The 24,083-nt window shown below is 40.5% G+C and overlaps 1 protein-coding gene across 1 annotated transcript; it reads left to right on the top strand.

The window, feature by feature from the left end:
* Positions 1-4,390: 4,390 nt before the first annotated feature.
* On the top strand, positions 4,391-17,613 carry amacr (alpha-methylacyl-CoA racemase). Its single transcript, XM_069170001.1, has 6 exons — positions 4,391-4,886; positions 5,766-6,022; positions 6,257-6,400; positions 8,156-8,316; positions 15,499-15,685; positions 16,688-17,613. The coding sequence occupies exons 2-6, from the start codon at positions 5,776-5,778 to the stop codon at positions 17,095-17,097; spliced, it is 1,149 nt and encodes a 382-aa protein (XP_069026102.1). The 5' UTR covers positions 4,391-4,886; positions 5,766-5,775; the 3' UTR covers positions 17,098-17,613.
* Positions 17,614-24,083: the final 6,470 nt, after the last annotated feature.

Genomic DNA, 24,083 nt, shown 5'->3' with positions numbered 1-24,083 from the left:
GTGATACCATTTTTTTCAAAGATTGTGTGGCACATTCGGTAATAAGGCCACCTGGTACAACGACTGCGTGATTAAAATGGAGGTGCTTTCATTTCTGCATCACGCTTGCTAAAAGCTGCAGAGAAGAATTTTGAGAACAGAGTCAATAATGTTCGTGTTCACTGAGTCAGTGTTAAAAGGCTGTTTTTTTACTTTATAGTTTACAGGTTTGAAAGGCAGAAGTAATCATATCAGTTTTTCCAAATGTCCTTCAGGCCTAGGTGATGGGGACAAAGTATGAATTTCGTTTTGAGTCTTTTTAACACAAGTAGAAAAACAGTTTTGAGAGCAGATTGAACACACTGGCAATTAAAAATCAAATGCGTAAGTACAAATATATGAAATGTCAATAAAATGATCTGGGTTGCAAACAACTGATCCCTTACAGTGTTGTTGCTTTTGGTCACAGACTTCATTATTTGCTTAAGACCCTATTTATTGTGTCACAAAATATATTGATTGTGAATCAGACCTCTTTAGTTGCGAGTCAAAAACTTTTGGTTGAAGTTTGTGAACAAAAACACCAAAAACTGTAGGTGATCATTTGTTTGCAATCCCAAATGTTGTATTCTCAGTTCAAATGTTTTTATGTTAATTTTGATTGCAAATGTGCGAAATTTGCCCTTCAAACTGTCTTATGGTTGCATTAAGAGGTTTGTTCAGATTGATGGCAAATCAGATTTGTTTCTCAGATCAGATCTTTAGGACAGACTGCCCGCACTGTTACTTTCATGCGAGTGGTTGGGATTTGGTGTGTCCAGACATCACCATATCTGCATGTGTTGCTGTGGTAATGACATACGATGGTGACGTGGCTTTCCAATGCAGAAGCAAAGTTCCAGGAAATGATTTATTTGGGGATCCACAGACTGTCATTGTCATTGTCCTCCATCGCTCCGATATTTGCATGCTCTGAAAGTGCTCTGAAAGTGCTCTGCAAGTGGTAGCATTGATTCTGCGCTCTCCGTCACTGAAAATGACATCGTCATCGATTCTGACCGCAGCGCCAGTGGAATCATATTTCAAACACTCTCCAAATATGGTTTAGATGTGATTTGCAAAAAATGTATTTCATCTGTGTTTTTTGCTGTCCAGACTTTCAGAAATCAATGTAGATATGACGACAAAAAAAAAAAAAAAAAAAAAAAAAAAAGATTTGATGCTGGTAGTCTGAACAAGGCCAAAAATACAAAACAAACATCACACACGGAGGCTTATTGTATTTCAAAATATTCCAAAGTGTCTCTTATTTGTAGATTTCAAGGTCGCTCATTTTTAGCCTAACAGTTTTTACAGACTGAATTTAGAGATGTTTTTTTTAGGTGGAAAGTAAAAAAAAAAAACAAGAAACGCCTGAGATTTATGAGGTTAACATCAGCGAGTCAGCACCGTCACTGCAAGCCCTTTTGAAATCAAACAGGTTTGAGCAGAATATTTGTAATCACAGTTTGAATAATAATTCCACTGTGACTGGCAAGAATGACAATCTACCAAATGCATTTCAACTTTAATATCAAAGTTAACATTTTTGGGGATATCAGAAATAACTTTATAGACATTATTTTCATGTCAATTATTAGAGCAGTGGAATTTATACTGCAGCTATCCAAGAGTATTAATATTATTATCATTATTACATAAATGACAGAGAAAACTTTGGTTATCGTCTGATATAATTGGTGCTTTAATATGAACCATTTCTGTTCGTCTGGTCATCAGTTCAGCAGCTCGATGAACTGATGACCAGACGAACAGACATGGTGTGACTGCTACTGTATATGAGCTATATACAGTAGCAGTCACATCAGCATGCCAGGTATTAAATGAACAAAGACATTTGCAATTTCCACAATGAAAAGCATGAAAGTGAAAAGCCAGGAGCTGGACCTTCACTTAACCTCTTAACAGAGGAATTAGTGAAAAGCCGGATTCATGCAAATCAGAAATTTCACGTCACACGTGGCTCGTCTGTGGAACGAACATCCCTCCTGTGTGTTAATTTGATCCTACTGTGGTGAAATCTAGCTTTCCACTGCCATAAAAGCAGCACTTTCAACTGAGAAATAAATATACAGACACAGCCTTTTTTAACACAACGCAAATGAATGTGGAACAAATGCATCATATTAAAACTTTATACTTAAAGAAAGAATTGCTTTGAAACAGAATACTGGTGAGCAGACTTTTACAGAAAATTGTGTTTAATTGCACGACGGGGATTCTCGAAAAGAGAAATACAATTTTCAGGGACATCACGAGGATTCTCAGAGGTGACTGGATTTCATTTCTTTGGCAGTAAACCACGTTAAAAAGCCCTGCAGGTTGTACAGCTCACATCTCTTAGATCTATCTGCTGGTGCACCAAAAGGAAACCAAATCAAATAATTAATGTTGTCACACTTCCTATCAGAAGGACCGTTTAACATGCATTATATGATGTTGGAGCATGCAGCCATGTCACAATATTGTGAAAGAAAACGGCTTTTCTCACATCAAATGGGAAATACTGTAAGCGGAGTCATTTATAATACATTCCATCCAGCGTGCCATTAAAAAAAGGCTTGACTTTGACGATTTGCGTCCCGGTGCGTACAGAAAATGGAGGAATGTGTCCGTTTTCAATGTTGTCAAAATGTTTATGGAAGTCTGATGTTTAATTTAAGTGGAAAATACATTTCATGCTACTGGCAATGACATTTTACAACCTGAAAAGCTAATTGGTATTATTATTTGTTGCCTTTGTTGCTTTGCTCAGTGAAATAAAGCCACATAAAGGCTTTTTTCAAATCACAGCGAGAGAAAAATAACTTCACAGGGTATTGAGCTTGTATGTGATGCTTTTATCCATTTCCGAGCTTTCCTTGACCTCGTGTTGTTCTTGATGTGTCGTACGCTTGCAATTTAAAGGCTTAACTGTGCAATTCAGTTGAAAAAGACACAGAAGAGGGAGACACGAAAGACAGACAGAAAGTAATGTCAGGATTTGTTCCTGGGCCACTTGAGCTAAATCATAGAGTATTTCTGATCTCAGAAAATTGCTTCAGTGTGTGTGTGTGTGTGTGTGTGTGTGTGTGTGTGGGAGGGGGGGGGGGGATTTATCTAAATAATAAATGCTGAGAGAGTCAGAGCTCTCCAGCCACTGAATCCCAAAGGTGCTTCAGCTGATACAGGCTTTTTTAGGAGTGATGTTCTCTCTGAGCCAGACTCAGGGTGGCTGTGGTTTGCAGGACTCCCACTATTTACACTGCTTACAATTCACGAGGTTGTTTTTGTTGTTGTTCCAAATGGAAACCTGAAAACAGTTATTTTTAAATGTCAAATATTTTGAGGTAAGGTTAGGGATTCATCCTGCATATATTCTAATTTGTCCAATCTTTTGATTTATGAACACAGGCCTTTAAAGCTAAGATGCATTTTACGCCGATTAATGATGCAGATGAACATTAGTGGTAGCTCTGCTGAAGAGATTTCAATACTGAAATAAATTAGAAAGAACACAATATACTATGCATGTCTCTGTGTTTCAAAAATATAGAGACTGTATTTCTCATGACATATTGGGGCTTTGCAGTATTACCTTTTAGCTTACACCATCCTCACACAAATAAAGACATGTGCCCTGGGCATCTCTGAACACTTTCTGGCTTGCACCATGATTAAACTCTAACTGAAGACATACTTTATATTCTCACACCGCTCTTCTGAAAATTATTTACACTTATTTCACCACAATTGCAAAAATATCAAACTAATTTTTAACCTGCTTTTCTATCTACGTCTGCTTTTCTTTCCAATTGATGTATAACAGCTGTGCTCTGAACATAGCGTCAGGTGGCAAAACTACTCACCCACGGTCATCTGTCCTCTCGGTCCACGTAGTTAGGTCCTGAGCACCGATGGAAAGTGATTATTATTATTATTCTCCCTAAACAACTGCATTTTTGGAGGCTTTATCATATTCAAAAACTCATGGAAGTTGGTACACGCGTTTCTCTCATACTATAGCATGTCTTCCAAAATGTGATAAAAAAAAAAAAAGTCATACTATAGCGTCCAAAAAGTGATCCAAAAATTACTTTTGGGTCACTTTTTGCTCTGGTATGACTTTATTTTCTGAATTTGGACGACATGCTATAGTATGATTTTTTTTTTATTTTTTTTTTGCTGCTGCATTTCTTCTGCCTCATTCTGTATATTTTGGGCCATTTACACTGTTTGGAAACATGGCTAGTTGCAGTATAACTAAAGAGAAAAAAAAACCAACAACTTTTGTTTTGGCGCCAGATGTAATGCAGTCCAGCTGCTAAACACGTCACTGTAACGTCACATGACGATGCGAATGCGGAAGAAGCACAGCTTTTTAACAGGACTAAGAGATCTATCGTAACTCAAGTTAAATGAACTGAAAACCTCATTTCCCAGAAGTCTTGCGACCATCGCGCCGAGGTCACCAGGAAGTTACCTCAAAACGGGATTCGCTTTTTTTCCACACCCGCGCACACCGTAACCGGACACCTGCGTGACAGTATAGTCTCTTGATTTGTGGTTAAACTGCACGTGATGACTTAAATCGGGGATATATATATATATACATATATATATATTTTTTTTTGCAACATTTACAGACAGGAGTTTCTGCTTGGTCGAAATTAGGCCCTGCCATGTATGTTCAACTATCCGATGGATTATTGTATGCGTGCTCATGCTTGTTGTTTAGATAGCACGTGACCCACCGCCGGACGCGTGAGCCACTTCTAACAGCCAACTTCAGTCCACAACACGAAGCTCAGACGTCCCGGGGTGTCAGAAGCTTCAGCGGAGGTGTCCTGTCCCCGATTTCAGACAGGGTAGGCCGACCTGTTTGTTAATGGTGCAGCTACTTGTTGTTGTTTTTGCTGTGAATAACTAGTGTAAACAAAGTGCTTGCTGCAAAAAAATAAAAAAAATAAATAAAAGTTGCCTGTTTTTGGACAAACTCTTTATATTTGATGTCTTTATTTTTTGAGGTCATGTCAGATGACGGTGGCCGATGTGCATGGTGCAGATGTGCATGGTGCAGATGTGCATGGTGCAGATGTTCGTCCATCGTAGTTGAAGTATTTGTATCGGTAGCACTGATTGATAAAACATGTCACTTTTTGAACTTTGATCAAAGTTGTCATATTGTACTTTGGCTGAGTTTCAAAGTCTAAAGTTTCAGTGTGTTTGTCACGGCAGGTCTGTTGAAGGGCTGCTCTCCTTCTCAGGTACCTGCGCACTTCAGTGCTGGAAGAAGTATTTAGATTAATCTTTAAATTGCTTGAGAATTATTCCATTTTTAAGCTCTCTTCAGTTGGACTTCATCCAGTGGTACACAGCAGAAAGCGAGTGTTATTAGCGGATTTGAGGCACTTCGTGTTTCAAAAATAAACAAATATAGTCCACAGTAGCACTTTCTGTATCCATGGGCAACGTCAGACTTTCTTATTTACCTGTAAGAAATTGACATCTCGTCACACAAACGAAGAATTGCATTGAGACCTTCAAAGATTTGACCATTTGCCTGAAAATGAATTGGCAACCTTTTTGATAATCAATTCATCATAGTGAGCATTTTTTTGTTTACATGAAAAAGTTCTTAGTAAAATCCCTAATAACATCCCAGACTCTGATGTCCGCTTTGCCTCTGCTGTTGATGTTGATGTTGATGTTGCATTGGATTGCATTTGTGTTTTTCTGCCCTGCAGTCCTTTCCTCATGGCACTCGCGGGGGTGAGAGTTATCGAGCTGGCGGGCCTGGCCCCGGCGCCGTTCTGTGGAATGATCCTGGCAGATTTTGGTGCCAAGGTGATCCGTGTGGACCGGACTAAGGTTGCCATGTCTTTGGACACGCAGGCGAGGGGGAAACAATCTGTGGCCATCAACCTGAAGACTGCAGAGGGTGTAGCCTTGCTCAGGAAGCTCTGCGTTCAGTCTGATGTGGTCCTTGAGCCCTATCGTAAAGGTCAGACCAGCTGACGGCGTGAGGGAGGGCTGTCAATCAGCTCTTTGATATAGCATGGTCAGAATCAGCGGTTAATATTGTACAAAATGAAACTATTGGCAAGCTTAAATTTGTAACAAGTAGGAGTATATGTAGAAAAGAAGCGTAGTAACCGCTATTTTTCACATGTTTATTTGTGTTAATGTTCAAATATAGATGATGAAATGATAGATTGATTTCCTTCTGACCGGCCAGGTGTGATGGAGAAGCTGGGTCTCGGTCCACACGAGCTGCTCACGGAAAACCCTCGTCTGATCTACGCTCGGCTGACGGGGTACGGCCAGAGTGGGTCTTACGCCACCGCGGCTGGACATGACATCAACTACCTCGCCATGTCTGGTAAGGTGCATCCCGACCCGAAAACTATCCACAAACAACAGCGTAGATTTAAAGTTGACCAAAAGCCTTTATTCGAGTACAATCGAAGGTAAGAAATGAAAACATGAGTGTGATACATGCATACACTCCAGTTTCCAGCGTTAGAGGAACTCCTCGATAAAACAAACGCAGTCTAACACTTAAGTCCTGCAAGGAATCCAGTCTCGTTTGAAAGTGTTTAAAAGAGCTGTTCATTCAACTCCAGGGTTATTTTGGAGGATGTAGTTTGTGGTGCCGTTGAACACAGAGAGAGTTTTTCTGTTATTCAGCCTCGCAGATATACAGGAAATGGGGTGAGCATAATAGCAACACGTACTGCTCATGCTTTATGAAAACAAATGAAACGCCCTCTCATCCCCACAGATAAGCAGTCCCAACTTTCCCAATTAATTGTAATGATATAACGTTCAACATAAACTAAGTGACAAGTTGTGCTTTTTCTAATCCAGCACTCCATGATTACAGGTTTCCAGAGAGACTGAAATCGTCTGTAACAATATTCACTTTAATAATGTTACCAGCATGAGTGTGATATGCTTTGATAACAGACACTCTGCTCATTAGGCTGCTCGGTGTTGCGGCACACAAAGTGAAGGCTGCCGTCCTTTGAAAGGAATCAAAAGCGTGACGACATCAGAGCAAGTCGAAGCAAAAGTAACATCAGCAGCAAACCAGAAAACATCCTTCTAACTTTATGTAACCAAACACAACGAGTGGAGCCGAGGCCTGTCACAATTATCACGTAATTATGTGATCACTATTATTTTGCATATTAGTCAGAGTTGTTTCCATTCATCTGTTTAAATACAGCTGGATGAAACGGTCAGATTTCCATCAGTGTTTCCATCTGATTTTCCTTTGTTTGAGGTTTGACTGGAGCTCTTCCAGTGACATTATCTCGTTGTGCACCCTTCTTCTTCTGTGGTTCTGCAGGTGCAGAATAGGTTGATTTTATTTGTTAGTACCGGCCATTGTCAGTAATTTCATTGTATATTTCAGTGATAGACTGATTTAACTTGATATGTGTGCCATCTCTGCCTGGTGCAATATTTGTTTTTCGAAGCCTAAAAGGCAAACAGAATAAAAATTGTAACTATATGTTTTGATGCTCAATGCTCAACCTTTTTTTTTTTTTTTTTCATAATATGGATTTGCCTCATTTAACTGTGATAGATACCATAACAATGGGATGAAATAAACAGAAAAAGATAATTAGATTATTAATTGTAATTATTTTAATGAACATGAATCGTCAACTAAGATTTCATGATTATGAAATCCAGAGGATCCAGCGTGGACCAAAAATGGAAATAGTAGCAAATATAAATACTGTACTATGAGATATTTAAGTAAATGAATGTAGTATGTAACTAATTATAGTAACTAATCAAACTAATGATAAGCATGCTACTGTGTCTCCCCCCCCCCAGATTGTTTTATACAATTTATTGAGCCCTTAGAAACCACGGTAGTCAAGTGGAGACCTCTCTCCCAGTGCGATGTTGCTTTAATTGGCGCTTCCGGCAACAGACGGAAATAAAAAAGTGCATTGAACCTCCGAATGTTCCTGTAACTCGGCAGCCTTTTTTCTTGTTCAAGATACTTTTTAATAACTAACATCCTGGAAAGGTTCTCCACGGAAATATTTCTGTTTCTTTTTTATTGTGTGTGACCGAATGACTTCTTGCAGTGTAAAGCTCTTTATTCCCTCCACAGGCCTTTTATCCCGGCTGGGCCGCTTCGGAGAGAAGCCCTACGCACCTCTGAATCTACTGGCAGACTTTGCAGGCGGCGGTCTCACTTGTGCTCTGGGGATTGTCCTGGCGCTGCTGGAGAGGACCAATTCAGGGAAAGGACAGATCATTGATGCCAGCATGGTAAGTATTACCTAAACATCTACTGTGGTGCTGAGTCATTTTCATAAATATGCATAAGCACATGTTTGATAGGTATTTTTTTGTTCCTGGTGTCACCAAGCTCAAGCAAATGTCGGCACATAAACTGCAGCTGCAGACTGTCGCAGGCCAAAATTAGGCCAAATTAAGACTGACACGAGGCCTGCAGCTAACGTATGTGAAAAACGATGCGTGAGAGTGGGCGTACTGCCGCAGGTACCGGGGATCAGATCAAATACAAACCACATAATCCAAAGTGAAGATTTATCAGACACAGAAAAACACTTTCTCAGTGCACATAAATAACAGGCACGAGCGCACAACGGTATCCATCAGCAGGAAACCGTCCTCGCAGGGAAGCATTGCTGCTCCACGTGCGCAATTATTGTCCCTACACCTTCACACCTGCTCAACTCTCTATTCAATTCAATTCATTTTATTCATATAGCGGTAAATTGCAACACAACATCGCATTTCACTCAACATCATACGTAAAGTCCTAAAAACAGAACTTTACAATATTATACAGAGGAACCCAAAAATTAATTTGTCTTGTCACTTCAGCAGAGGGTCGATGAGTGGCCAAATGTCTTTACTCCTCACCAGGCAATTGTGAATTTTAGTATTCAGGAATCGTAAAAGACATTTTTTTAATCATCACTAAAGATAAGTCCAAAGAGCAAAATTAGTCTTTTCGCAAATCCCTGCTAGAAGCCTGATGGTGTGAGAGGTACAAGAAAACATTCAAGCATTTCAGGATGAAATGTTAACGTCACCACCTCTGTGTTTCCCCAGTGCACCTCTTTTAACGTGGTTGATGTCGAGCTGTGACTCAAAATATTTTATTGGCAGTGGCATCGTTTTCAGTATTTATCATTCTGTCATGCCATCATGTTCAATATCACAAGATGGAGCTCGCACTTGTCACGTTACGGTGCACGTTGGACTGCGTTTGTACAGGTCGAGCAGAAATCCTCTCTGGCGAGGATGCATTCGTGCTCACTTGCGCTGTTCTGTGCGCCCGTGTCCCGTGCACGTGTTATCGACAGCCCTTAGCGGAATTCCTTGAAAAGCAGATCAAAGTCTGTGACATCTATCAGCTGCAATGGAGCTGGAAGCTCGCAAAGCTGAACCACTCTAATGAACTCCTGAAAGATAAAAGCTGTTACAGCTTGTTAATGAGGCAGCCCCATTAATGTTTTGACACGTACGCATTCAGAACAAGCATGTGGGTAAACTGTGCATAACGCATTCAAATGTGTTAATTTCATTTGATTGTGAATCCAGAATTTCCGCTTTTAGATTCTGCAAATGAGGTTTTTGCCTCTGAGCTTCAGAGCAAAACTAAGAGGCTACTGCTGCAGTTTACTTCCATAAAGTTGAGGGATAGATTTTCTTTTTCAGCTTATATTTTAACTTCCTGTCAGACGGTCCAGTACAAATTTGAAAGCAGTTTGTTATTTTTATATAGTTTTTTTTTTTTTTTTTAAAGGAAGCAGCAGCGAGGCAGAGTTATCCAGAATTATATTCTGTTTGAGTTAAGTTGAAAACCACTGTACTTTTAAACTCCATGCCCCCATGTGTGTGGTTCCTGTCTGCCCTTTTATGTAATGTTTTTTTTCTTCTATATACTCAACATTAATGCAGTGATTCTTTATAACCCCGAAATTTTAGCGACAATTATGAAAAATTTCATTTACTTCTTGAACCCTCTGAACTCCGAATATGTTCTGGGCATTTTTTGCTCCTTTTTCCTCATTATTTCTTTCTCTACAGTTTCCGACTGTGAAAAATGGTGTAATTTAGTTTTCGGTCTTGTTTTTCTTTTAAAGGAAATAGCCATTGAAACCCTCCAACTGGTTGTTGGGTTCAGAAAGTTAACAACCTCTGTGCCTCTTGTGTTTTACCTGTAAGACTTTTAATTCCCTTTTTCACTGTCTGAAAACATGAAGTTGAAATCAATGATGAAATCCTTCTCCTGTGTGGCTGCTATCAGGCCTGAGAGCTGAGATTAGGTTTGAAAACAAATCTGTTTCAAAAGTGGTTTTGCCGACTTTGACATCCATGTGAGTGTGTAAAGGCTGTTATGCTGCCGTTCTCTTTGGGCAATGAAGCGATTAAACCAATCTGCAGGTAGTTTACCTGGCCAGGTAGATATAATTGAAATTCCATTTTTTTTTTCCCCAATCAGGACGTGGAGTTGTCACTTCAATGTTTCCCATCCACTGATTTATTTGTGGCAGCCTGCCACAATATCAACATCACCGCCACATATTGACTTTCTATTTTTTTACGATCTAAAATGATTAAAATATGATGTCACTGTAGAGCTGCGTGCAGCGCATTGATTCGCTCAGCCGCTCCTCTCACTGTCTCTCTCTCACTCCCGGTTACAATCACAGTGAATGGACCTGTCTGGGAGGAGCCGCTCCTCTCCTGCAGGCTGAACCCAAACAAGGATCGAAATAAGAATTGTTGTGGCCGCTACCCCACTGGGAAGTCGCAGATTTATGTCACCAGTGAGGAGAGAAGTTGTCTCTGGCCGAGCGGGAAGCTCGGTTTAGAATTGAAAGTGAACGTGTGGTGCGAGTTAACACGTCCTACATGTTTAACAGAATGGCACAGTGTCTGTTGAGCTTTCCAGCTGATGGACAACAACTAGTGCTCTGTCAAAATGTTCCCCGTGGAGATCGCTGTAGAATTTCCTGGAGTGCAATGTATATCGGGCACTGACATGTTTTTTTGCAGAAAGTCTCATAACGCAGAAGGTGCAAACTTTGGGAGCACAAAGTAGGCTGGGGCGCTTTCAATTAAAGTGCATCAATGGAGCACTATTTTTCAGTTATTTGACACAAAGTGTTGCTGATCGATCAACGTATGATGATGGCAGGCTTTTGTTTTGGAGGAGGCGGCCTTAGGAAGGCAGATACGATGCGGCCGGATTGGCTCGTCTTGGGAGTCGACCTGTGGTCGGCTTGTTGCTGGACGTTGGCGGAGAGAAAGCTGTGTGTGTGTGCTGCACAGCAGCATAACGAAGCAGAGGCGTGAGTCCAGTGGCAGGGACTCGGGTGAGGAGAAGTCATTGATTACTGAGTCTGACGTTCTGCTCTCAGTTTTTACTCACTGGATATATAATTCTTTCTCATTATGCTCTTCAAATAAATGTATTTGCTGCCATTGCACTACTATCTCTGCACTGTGAAATTATTCATCAACCCCACTCTCCACAGTACAGGACAGAGTAGTTGTTTGTCTCTTATGATCACGTACAGTGCAGTTATTCTACACAGGCTTGTGTGTGTATATTGCTTAAATGTTGAATATGTTTTTAATTGTGTGTCATATTAAGCCACTTGATGCTTTAAATTTCTTCAGGATCATTAAAGTATTTATCTATCCAGCTGACAAACTGACGTTCGGCTTAGAGGTTTCTCTACTGATGAATTAAATCATGGGAGATTGAGCCGGCCGCCCTGTCAGCGATATTTTCCCAGACTTCAGAAAGCTCCCCCGCTCACAGGAGACATGATACACTTGTTCCCACAGGCTGAGTAGTGTAATTTGTAAAGTTTACCTTTAAAGTACAAAGAGGACATTCTGTACTGGTTTCTTATTCTTAAGCCAACTTTTCCACTCCTTACTTGATGAAATAAAACTCAGGTTAAGTAATTAAATGTTGAGTGTGGGGGGTGTTTCCTCTGGTGACCAGACAAATGACTTGTGATTTACATGTATGGAGTTGTTTCTGCTTCTTGGCTCTTAAACCAGTTGCCATAGCCCTGTATTATAAGTCTTATAAAAAATTATGACTCACAGCCCCTCCCACAGTGTGGCTGGTGTTGTTCGAATGGTCCCATATGTATTTGACTGTACATCCTCGCTTAGCCTGTTTTTCCTTTCGGAGAAAGCTCAGGAGGATAATTTGTTTATCTCACAATATTTTGTTTCTGGTTAAATTAAAAAAAAAAAACATGGACTAGTGCTGTGTGGGGTTTTTAAAACTCACCCGCAAGCTGTGAGTGAAAGAGGGGCTGATGTGAATTATGCATGTGGATGCCAACTTTTGGTCGTGCGATGTTGGCGTACAGGATGTGTGATGTGCTGTGGTTTAACTGGGGTTTATACAATCGATGGCACTGCGTGGATCCAACTGTGGGCATGCCTTGGGTCATCCAGCCGGGAAGTTTAAATGTCTTGAAGACTGTCACTGTCATCTGTGCTGTTTCTTGATCATAAATTGTTTCTGGTTTTTTTTCTTTTTAATTCAGGAACTTCACAACCCTCTTGGTAAGATTATGTGCTAAAAGCCTCAGCATGGTGATCATTTGGACACGTCAGAAAATTTTGCCAACAGAAGGGCAAACATGAATGCACATTGCACCATATAAAATATGACTTTTTATGTTTAGGGACGCAAAAAACTTGTTTTCACTGTTTATTACTCTGCCATTTATGTTCTTCATTAATCAATTAGTTGTTTGGTTGGTAAAACTTCAATACAAAACAGAAAGAAGTAAAACCAAATCAGAAATTCCTGCTCACTTGTCTTTTAATACTTCTTGGTTTGAAACCTTCACTTGGTAATTTTGCTAGTAAATGGGATCCGCTGCTGAATCAGACATCAAAATAATTGCTAATTAATCAGACTGGACATGCAGTTCCAGCTCTGTTTGAGTTTGGTCTTTTCAGAATTCTGTTATCTAAATTAATGATTAAGAGGAATAATTAGCAAACAAATAAAACTGCAAATGAAATGAAAAGTTACTGTTTGTAATGATGTGGACACAGCTGAACACGTGTACTGAACATCAGTTTGATTATTTTCTTTTTATCATAGCGTTGCGTAGTCTCTATATTGGCGAAATATATATGAATATCATGACTTATTGTTGAGAGGGAGAAGAGAGAGAGAAAAAAAAAACATGAAACATACCACAGTATTTGAATACTTCTAATAAATGGAGCCATTAACGTTAATCAGCATTTCAGTGGGAGCAGATCTTCATTGAGAGGTTGTGGAAACACCTGCTGTGGCCTAATGTGCGCAATTCCACTCAGGAGCCGTATGAAGCAACGGGCTCCCCAACTACCACGTGTACCTCGTCAGTGCTGAGTGAACGCGTGACATGACATCTAATTTTCTCTCTACTATGACTGCACACAGTGAACATTGATGGCGTGCAATCACTCATATTATTGCTGCCCATTTATCCGGCCATTTCCAACTACTTACCATTTTGAGGGCTGTGTGTGTGCTGGAGCCAATCTGAACACAAAGTGAATTGGATGGGAAGCAGGGGGAAAGGGACGCACTTGACTACCTGCCTATCGAGCAAACTGACATATTCACACTTGAATTCACACCTGTGCACAGCTAAGACCCATTCAGCGTCAAGATTTCTAATAATTACATACCAAATAACAATGTGAAGAGTCGGTGTTACAGGGTGAAAGGAGTCACTCATGGTAATGATCATCTGAAGCTGCAGCAATCTTGGCTTTGTTTAGCTGTCTGCCCTGCAGCTTCACCATCTTGGTTCACGCTCAGTCTTCATAGCGTTGTTTTTGGAAGCGTCTGTTTTGTTATGTTTACAACAAATAATCATTGCAATTTTAATTGTTTTCACATGAAGATACTGACAAGAGCGTCCGTGTTTAACGCTGTCCTTTTTTCTGTCTGCTTTAGTGCTAAGATTTCAAATTGAAGATTGAACATGAAGACAGTAAACCTTAGTGTCGGTATTGTAGCAACAGTCAGTCCCGAAGAATGGCTTTAACTCCCACACAGAGAAAGAAAAGCCTGTTTTGTTTTGCCCATGTTCTGGTTTCAAATCCTTTCACGGTTGCTGTAATCACATAAACTGTTTGTATTTGAACGGGTGGTCAGCTACACAGTATGTATCACACAAAATAATATAAAGAGTATTAAGTGTGTTTTTTTTTCGAGATGCCCACTGTTATGAAAGAGGCGTCTTTTAAAAAAAATTATATTTCAGAAAAGCATTTTTCATAACCAAAGACTATCAAAAGAGGAACACAGTTTCACAGTATCATTTCAGATTCACCATAATTAATGCATGAGTCTGTGTTTTGGCAGTGAATAATTGTGAAACTGCTGGAGCCCTGACCAATGACAGCGCTGCCTCCGTCTCTTTGGAGGATTTGTCCCTGATGACTCACAGAGCAGTCATTTGGCAGAAAATAGCTGAGTGTACACCAAAAATCATGCTACTCACATATTTAAACCCCTTTCTGCTGTTCAGGCAGTTATTATTTGCTCCTATGAATGACTTTTGAGCAGAAGCACACATTTCTTTAGAGGTCACACCGAGTGAATTGATTGCAATCAGCAGAAATAGAAGTTACAAATAGTGGTCTCCCCCGCCACCCAATTTACTGATTTTCCCGTAGGAAAGTGTTTTTAAAAGCTGCCTGATTAAATGTCCTGTAGGGAAATTATATCAAATTTAGCATGCATTTCAGTCCCCGTTTGATCAAGGATTTATTTTATGACTTCTGCCGCAGCAGTGAAAGCTTGTGCTGAATTGACGACTTGAATATGTTGAAGTCTGCGCAGGAAGCAAGTGGTTTATACGGTAAATGTTAACAGAATACCCTCTGAGAAGTCATTTCACAGACTTTGCTGAAAAGCTTTGTACTTTGTTAAAAAAAAAAAAAAAAAAAAAAAAATGTCCCCTCGGGGATTAATAAAGTAACTACCTAACCTAACCTAACCTAACCTTAACCAGTTATTACCAAATTGTGATGTTATGTCGCTGGAGTGCCATTTCATTCTTTTTGAATAGTTTGTCTTCTGGAGAGTTTTTGCTGGATTGCCTCGAGATATGCCACTGATGTCTAATCTAGCATGTCATCTTCCTCTGTGTTTAAAAAAAACAAAAAAAAGGTTTATCCTTGAACTGACATATATGTGAGAGTAAACACAAAGTTGTTGGCAGTTTGACTGAGTTTAATTTATAATAATGCACAAATGAATAGGTGAAAGAGACATGTGAAGTATGCCCTTATATCCAGCATCGACAATAATCTATCAATAATCAAGAATCTCTCTCTCTCCTTTATACAGGCATTACACATTGTACGTAATTATGCTTCACTGACAGACTAAAAATAGAGATGGTTCTGTCCTGTCTCTGTCCATAGGTGGAAGGAGCCGCGTACACAGGTTCATTTGTATGGAAGTCTCGTAGTATTGGTTTGTGGGACCGTCCTAAGGGGGAGAACATGTTGGACAGCGGAGCGCCCTTCTACGATACCTACCAGACTTCAGATGGAAAGTTCATGGCCGTGGGAGCCATCGAGCCACAGTTCTACAGACAGCTACTTAAAGGTTGGTAGCATGCAAATTCACTGGGAGATTGTGCTCCTGTGCTTGGTCAATGAATGGCTACAAATAGCTCTTACAGTATAACACTAAGAGTTATATGAACTAGTCATGTATATCCTATTTTCTCACTTTAATCGTGGCATTCTAATCAATTCCAGACAGTAAACTTGTAAATTACTTGTGGCTGGCAAAGAAAATAAATACCCATCAGCCCATTCACTGCTTGGTGAATTGGTGAGTTTCACAAACAACTTTCCATTCTTTTAGCTTTGAGAGAAACATTTTGAAGCTGGTTTAAAGCTCCTCCACTTTCTTTGTTGCTCGCCAACACTGGGTGCAAGGTGAGGTTTGACTGAACAAATGAGAGTTGCAGAAACATTTGTGATCCTGTCGCAGTCAATCACAGCACATACTGTCGCTAACAGACACACACACGCACGCACGCACGCACGCACGCACACACACACACACACACACACACATTGGGTGTCCTTGATCGTCACCTCATACATTACAATATAAGCCATAGAAATCAAAAGCGCTGCAGTAGTCTTCAATTTCCAACGAGTGCAGTGCATTTAAATGTGAATAGCAAATCACAGGAAACAAACCTTCAATGTGAAATAAGAGCAGGTCTTTTGACATTTCAGTGAATGAAAACATCAGATGCAGTTTGATTCTGGAGAGCAACCCTGATTGGCGGGAAGGCGATTCAATTACATGACCAACTGCACAAAGACTTGTTCTTTAAGATTTTGAATAGTTCTTGATTTTATATAATTTTTTGCTACAGACACAGTGATGCACTATCAGCCCTATCGCCTCACAGTGAAAGGTTCCTGGGTTCGATCCCGGGCCTGGGCCCTTCCTGTGTGGAGTTTGCATGTTCTCCCTGTGCTCCAGCCCCCCGTGACCCTGTTCAGGATAAAAGCGGGTATAGATGATGGATGGACACACATTTCTCTGCTCTACTCTTCTTTTTTTTGGTCTTTTTTTTAACCACAGGCTTGGAGTTGGACTCTGGAGAGTTGCCTCCTCAGATGAGCTTCAGTGATTGGCCGGAGCTTAGACGGATCTTCACAGAGCGTTTTGCCTCAAAGACTCAGGCGGACTGGTCAAGTATTTTTGATGGGACTGATGCCTGTGTAACACCCGTGTTGTCTTTTGGCGAGGTGAGCTCACACCCACACAACCAGGAAAGAGGCTCTTTCATGAAGGACTCCAGCGGAGAAGATAGCCCGCGGCCAGCTCCGGTTCTGTCTCGGACTCCGGCTGAGCCGTGCCTCGCTTCCGACCCTGTTACTGGCGAACACACGGTCGAAGTGCTTGAAGAGTACGGCTTTATGTCCGCGGACATAGAACGGATGCTGGCAGCGGGGGTCGTAGAGTGTAATACCATCAAAGCAAAGTTGTAGAGGAACACAAGTGGAAAGATCAATTGAAAATAGTTGCAGAATCTTTGAAGATTCAGGAAAGAACACATGGAAGAGATGGACCTGGATAAGATCAGGAATTATCTGTGCAATTAATATATTGGATCTTAATAATTGATCTGGACCACAAATGAAATGCAGAATATATATTGGTGATTAATATAAAGATCTGCCACTCAAATGGTGTCCAACACAACTGTGTAAGAATGTAGTTAAAAGGGAAATCAGGAAATGGAAAATGTTTTTCTTCTGTTCATGAATCAGAAATTCAAAGTGCTAAATATGAAATGCCTCTCCATCTCACCATCAAACATCCATTTGGTTAGTCGAGAGGAAGCTGATGTACACGCTTTCAGCGCTCTTCACCTTCAGGGCACATTCACGCAATTTAAATTGGTCGATGGGTCGTAGCGGCTCATTTCAGCCACTCTTCTTTAAGTGCGTCTGTTTCCCTCTGTGTGTGTCTGTTTGAAATAAAAACAGTCTTTGATATTTGAACACGTTGGTTTCAATCTGAACAATCACCAAAGTCACACAATAACACAAACAAGTTGTCTTTGTCAGTACTTTCTTGCACCCAGCCGGGTCTGATTGCACCATTATTTGAAAGTAAACCATGCCGTTGTTTTATATCTGCCTCAGTGTCATGCATTTGGGACCTTCACCACAGCGGCTTTTGTTCCACGTTGAAAAGGACTGTCTGACAGCAAGATCAAAATATTGTAAACATAGCAAACAGTTTTTGGCAAATAAAATACATTTTGTTGCTGATCCCTTTCAAAGTTTGACACTGCTTGGCTGCCATGCTGATAGAGCTGGCTGGTTCTTGGAACTGAGGACTTGCACATCATAAAATGACTATGCGTAAGTGGCCCTGAGTTTGAAAACACAACAACAATTGACAAAATACAAAAACATGACACAAAACGAGAGCATTTCACAAAACGCAAACAGTCCAAACAGACATGGGATACGCGAGGCAGCCTTCACGGCCACTTGAAGGGGTAGTTTAAAGCAAGTACATCTCTGGCCTCAGTACCTCACAACAACCCCACAGCAAAAAAAACAAAACGTGAACTGACCCTTTAAATGTCAATATAATCAGTTTCACAGCACAGCTACAATTTGTACCCCTGACAGATATTACAATGCGTCAATGATTGTTAGTAGTAGTATTTAAGAACTGCAGCACCGAAATACAATATAGAATTTTATGTTATTGTCTTGACAGCAGAAAGTTTAAGTTGTATAAATGAGAACAAAAAGATGTGAATTGAACTGCATCAACTGTTGGTGATGAGAGAGACCAGTACAGAGCGTTTTCTCCCCTCTCTCACACGACGGGAGAAAAAAAGGACAAATTATTGTAGTTCTGCTATTTTTGTATGAGGCTAGTCAGTAGCGCGTCGACCACATCGTTAAATATTCATTTAAAGTAGCTCGTCAATAAATGCAGACATTCACGAGTAAATGTCACACTTCAGAGACGTAGCCTGCCCGAGCGAGACCCGGAACATAAGATAGTGAAGCAGCGTAAAAAAAAGTGAGACATCGCCGCGGCAGTCTGTTTGAGGTTTTTTTATACTTCAGTTTCAGGTGTACTCCCTGAAGGTTGAAGTTAGGCATGCATAATGAAATGGCTACGCAAGGATTTCAAGCTAATTTAAAACATAAACCAACGCCTTACAATTGTTTTTCCTGCATGGGAACGTGATACTCGTGTGGTTGCATGCGTATTCTAGTTTTATTCATGATAAGGACAAGTTGATTTACATAGCAAATTCCAGCCACGACGCAATTCAAAGTGCTTTACATAAAACATAAAGACATCAAGAGGAAACATGAAAGGCACGAGTAGAAAAATGTTCAAGTTAAAAAAAAAAAAAACCTAAGAAATACAACATTAAAAGTTACAGTGCGGTGGGATGATTTGATTTAATAGATAATCACTAATAAAATAATGAAAGTCAATAAATAAACCAAAAAAAAGCTGAAATATAAATAAACTTAAATCAGGAGGAAAAGTTCATTGTCAGGCATTTTCAATTTTGTTTACTCATCAATAACAATTCGTGGATTGTAATTTATTCATATTCTCTGAATAATTTACGATGAAGTTATTTCATCACTTCACAGCAGGCCAGCCGTGCTTCCAAAGCTTTCATTGATTGACTTGAAATGATCAAACTCGGAGGAAAATTTGTGGCCAGATGCCTGACGGTAAGTATGAAATTGGATTCACGTACATCATATGCAGCATGTGTGTATTTCAATTTTCTTTGGTTGTTTGTGGGTAAAAAACCTCCAGAACACCTTCAAAATGCAAATAGTGTACATTGAGCTTACATGCAATGTTGCATTACGTTTGAATATTATTCCACTGTGGTCGCATGGTTGGATGAGCAGAAACAGGCGGCAGCATGAGACTGTGAACTGATAGAGGATACATCAAATGCTACTGTGACTTTTGAATTGCTTTGTAGCTGAAGAGCAGCATGTGGCTTTCAGGTACAAGGACAGAATATGTCCGATTGCTCCTGTTGCCACAGGCAAAAGTGTTTTTCATCAGAAATGAAAAATGTAAATGTAGGATATTTTCTTTTTCATTGGCTGCACTTAGAATAACAGAAATGCATGACAAAAGATGTACATGTTGCCTGTAGAGAGCTAAAAATGAGTAAAGGCTTAAGGTCAGTGTACGCAAAACAAACTCACAGGCAAAAAGAAAACTTTTCTCCCTTTCCCCTGGTGTTACCCAGTGGTGTTAAGAGAAAGCTTTGGTTTCCCTTGCCACGGATTTGAGTTTCTGAAACATCAGTGTAAATTATTGATAATAGAGAATGTAAAAAAACTCAGCAGGAACAAGCCTTTTCAAGGCCAATGTGGTTACTTTATGCTCCATTAGAGATACTTCCTATTGAAGAAAAAGGACCACTTATCTATTCACCGCATGGTCAATATAACCTACAAGGTGATCCAGGGGCCATATATCTTGATGTTCTATATTGTATTGTATTGTATTGTATTCCATTCCCAGCATTGTCACTTTGCAATGTGTGGTCATAATGCTATTTTACAGACTGACATTTTTCTCACTGCTTACAAAGGAAGCTCACATAATTGCTCTTAAACCTTCAAAACAGCTGTTCCCTCCTTGTAGCAACCCCACAGTTGTCAGCTCTGTTCACTCCGCTTTGTTGTACTTGTAAACGAATGTACTTTTACTTACTCAGTTGCAGTATTTGACCTTAAGGCACATGAGAATTTAAGGAATGTCTGTGGTGTGACTGAGAACATCTGACTCACCGTGCCTGGCCATATGCAGAGAGAATAACTGTAAGCATAAAGCATGAGATGAACTTGGAACAAGGTATGCTGGGAATTCTAGGAATTGTAGCAAAGTGAGGCGGCTTCTAATAAAATGCTGCGAATAGTTAAAGTCCTCACTTGTCTTCAAAGTGCCCTGAAGAGAAAAGAAACACACAAATCATCTGCTATGAACAACTTTTGCCTTTAAAACTTCACTGCTTCTCCTCGTTTGGGGTATCTTGGAGATCTGGCCACCCTTCTTCTGAGGTTTCAGGCTTCTTTGTGTTCATATAATCCCAGAGTGACTCCATGATGCTGAGATCAGGGCTCTGTGAGGGTCGCACCATCTGTCAGTGGATTCCTTCTTCTCCTTGTCGCTGAAAGATCTGGCTGTGTGTTTTAGGATCGTTGTCGTGAAGCAGAATGAATTTCAGACCGATCAAACCTCTCCGTAATCGTACAGCAGCACTCAATGAAAATCTGCCCGCACTCTGTGAGCACTGAGGAAAGGGGTTTATCTGATCAAATCCAAATCCTCCATTTGGAGAAATATGGCCCCAGACCTCCAAGAAACATCCACCGTGCTTCACTGTTGGCTGCTGACTCTCATCTTTGAAGGACTCTCCAGCCTTTTGGTAAGAAGAAAATGGCCTATGTCTAATTTGGAGTCATTATTTCAGAACACCGGCTGCCATTTTTCTCTGCATCCCAGCTCTTGTCTTGCCGACTGGTCTCTGCCAGGTGTGAGCTGTTGGCCCTGCTGGATATCTTGTGATATTAAAGGGAAGCCAGCTCGACGCGTCATTCACTGTGTTTCCAGTCGTTGACCATGTCGATTCCTTTGTGCTTCTGCAGAGAGGAGCTTGACCATCTGGAAATACATTTCTGTCTGAGAGCTTTCTTGACTTTCCGCTTTGCCAACACCTGCCATGGTGTAAACATTTTTGATCAAGCCACCACTTCTTCAGCAACCTCACATGGTTTTTCACTCCGTCCAAGTAGCTGTCTCTGCTAAGGATTTTTCACATTCAAATATTCCAACCTATTCCAAACCTATTGTATCCAAACTTAGTGGATTATAGACTTGATTGCAATGGGAAGATTGTGAGTATGCAAAAGCATTTGAAAGCAGTTTTTACTGAGTTGTTAGCGTTGTAGCAACAGGTCATTTTTCATTTGATTTGGTGAAGTGACAGACCCCCGACTACCTTTAACACTACTGCACAGTGAATCATTTAGAATATGGAGTGTGCGTTGTTTTCTGTCGAGATTGAAATTTGTATGTTTATTTCAGTTGGAAACGAGGTTGAGGAAAAAAGTAAATAAGCAGGTATTTCCATTAGCAGTTAATCTGCTGGTGATTTTCTTGATTCGACAGTTATTTTTTTTGTCGATGAATGAGTCTATAAAATGTGGGGAAAAAGTCAAACCGATACAGAAATCCAGCAAATGTTTGGAATTGATGATGAATTATCGTAAGGTTTCCAAATAGTATCTCTGGTTGCATTTATGAGCCAATCTGTAGCAGTTTAGCTTTAATGACTGAAGGATTGCAAATACACTTAAATCTGCCAAATGATACAGCCCCGCATGGATTTTCATTGTATGTCATTAAGCCCTCACATGAAAGCGCACGTGTTTCCCAGTGGGAGCATTTGCAGTCATGTCAAACATGATGAGTCACGCTTATGTTTTACTTTCATACGAATAATTTGTGTCAAGCATTCAGCGAAGGGAAAAAATGACCTTTTCCTTGTGCTGCATCCGTCCCGCCTGCTCCCACCTTTGTCTTTGTGATCAGCATCCCTCCCCGAGGGATCACATGCAGCATCACTTGATGAGCTAAGAGTGCTGCTGGATAACCAGCCACAAAGAAGCCCTTGTGATTTAATGGTTTGGTGAGGAACTCGTTCATCTGGACAAGGGGTTCGGATGTAGGGGAGAATATGTGAGCAGGCCAGTAACTACTTACAGTGCATGTTGAATGTAGTCTTACCCTTTCCACCTCAGAGGTCCCTGTACAGGACCAGCCCGTATGTGTTTTGATAAAACATTTTTCAAAGGTTGCCGAGTGGGGTTTCCTTCTCGTACTACTTGGACTAAAGAGGATGTAGCATTTGTTTTGCTTCGTGTTGCGTCAAATTTGGTTTCAATAACACAAGTGTGTGTTTTGATTTGGTGAAAGTAAAATGTCAATTGTTTGTTGGAGGTTTTTAAACTCTGGCCCGGTGATGGGGATATTATTTCTTTCATCCACAGAGCCATAGGTTGTTCATGTTGGCTTTACACATGTGGAGCTTTTACTGACTGTCTCAAGAGATGATTTTTTTTTTTTTTGTAGGTGGAAATAAGAAATTGTTTAGGACATAGGTGAATTTTTATATTTTCCACAGTCTTTTTGGAGCCCTGCCTTTACTGATAGGAATGCCGTTAAGAAATATTGAAAATTCAGTCACTCTGAAATCCCAGTTACTTTCTAATTGGCTCTCAGGAATGAAGGTCAAAAGAGCTACAGGCTCTGTGAGGCTGTATGTAAGCACGGCGGTACTGTGAGCTCAACCATCACAGATCAGTAACTCTTTGATCTTACTTCAAGAAGTGTCTGGAGAGACTGTACGCAAGCCTCCCATCTGTCAGACCCTCGTCTGTTTTGTCCAAGCGAGAGGGTTAGTGGGCTGTTGTCTGCACGCTGCACATCCTTCATCCGAACCCTGCGGCACCAGGGAGCTTTTCCTCTTCGCGGACTTGAGCTCCATTCAGTACAATGTAACGGCACCAGATGATCATGAGACTGCAACGTGTCACCGACCCACCCTCCCCCCACTCCTTATCCACTGCATCCACAGTTTCCTTCATAATAGACCACAGGTAGTCACAATATGCACAGTAACGTCGTCATCGTCATCGTCATCGTCACCAACACTGGAGCCTTCGGGGCTTTGGCCTCAGTCCATTGCTCTCCCTCGACACAAAAGACTATCGGCCCTTCATATACTGCCAGACTTCAACTTCACTCTGACAGCATTTCAATTACAGCCTATATAAAGTCTTACTTTACATAATATAAGGAAGAATACTACTAATAACTCCCTGCAAGTGAGTGTAAAGAAAACAAAATAACTTATCATTGCCGTACCAAATGGATGCTGTCCTGGTGGGAACCTCCACCTTCGGATAAACACCTTAAGACAGCCTCAAGTATTTTGAACTCGCCAGAGACAGGTCACTAAATTGGAACTAGCACACAACCAGGTTTCACAAATGAGGCCAGAGGAGATTTCATGCCATCCGTAAACGTCAAGCCTGTTGTTGTTTCTTTGTGTGTGTTTGTTGTTTAGTTTGGTTATTTGTATGTCAGCAGGATTATGAATGACACGTTTTAAAAGAGAGTGGGGAAAAAAAAAAAAAGTTCTAGGGCTACTACTGCTCAAAATTTGGGATAGTTTGACTGTTTGGGTCTTAAAAGAAAGCATCTTTAGTGGAACTGCTGAGAATTAAAATGTAAATTAATGAAACGGAAAGTCTCAAAAGTGTGAATGGCTCAGATTTATATAACTATATGCTACTTTCCACTGCTGGAGACGGGTCTCATTGTGGACTAGTTGTTGCGTCTGCCTTTTCAGATCAGGTGGGTAGCGAGTGTTATTTTTGCTGAGTGA

Source organism: Embiotoca jacksoni, unplaced genomic scaffold (assembly GCF_022577435.1).
Source record: "Embiotoca jacksoni isolate LCO1_2020_lvr unplaced genomic scaffold, fEmbJac1.0.p SCAF_10, whole genome shotgun sequence".
NCBI classification, from domain to species: domain Eukaryota; kingdom Metazoa; phylum Chordata; class Actinopteri; family Embiotocidae; genus Embiotoca; species Embiotoca jacksoni.
The sequence above is the reverse complement of the archived record's forward strand: the minus strand, read 5'-3'. Positions and strand labels throughout refer to the sequence as shown.

Bases quoted from the DNA above. Each gene is read 5' to 3' on its own strand.
- amacr (XM_069170001.1), top strand. From the start codon at position 5,776: ATGGCACTCGCGGGGGTGAGAGTTATCGAGCTGGCGGGCCTGGCCCCG. The intron at 6,401-8,155 runs GTAAGGTGCATC...TTCCCTCCACAG, and splicing joins CAACTACCTCGCCATGTCTG to GCCTTTTATCCCGGCTGGGC. The intron at 8,317-15,498 runs GTAAGTATTACC...CTCTGTCCATAG, and splicing joins AGATCATTGATGCCAGCATG to GTGGAAGGAGCCGCGTACAC.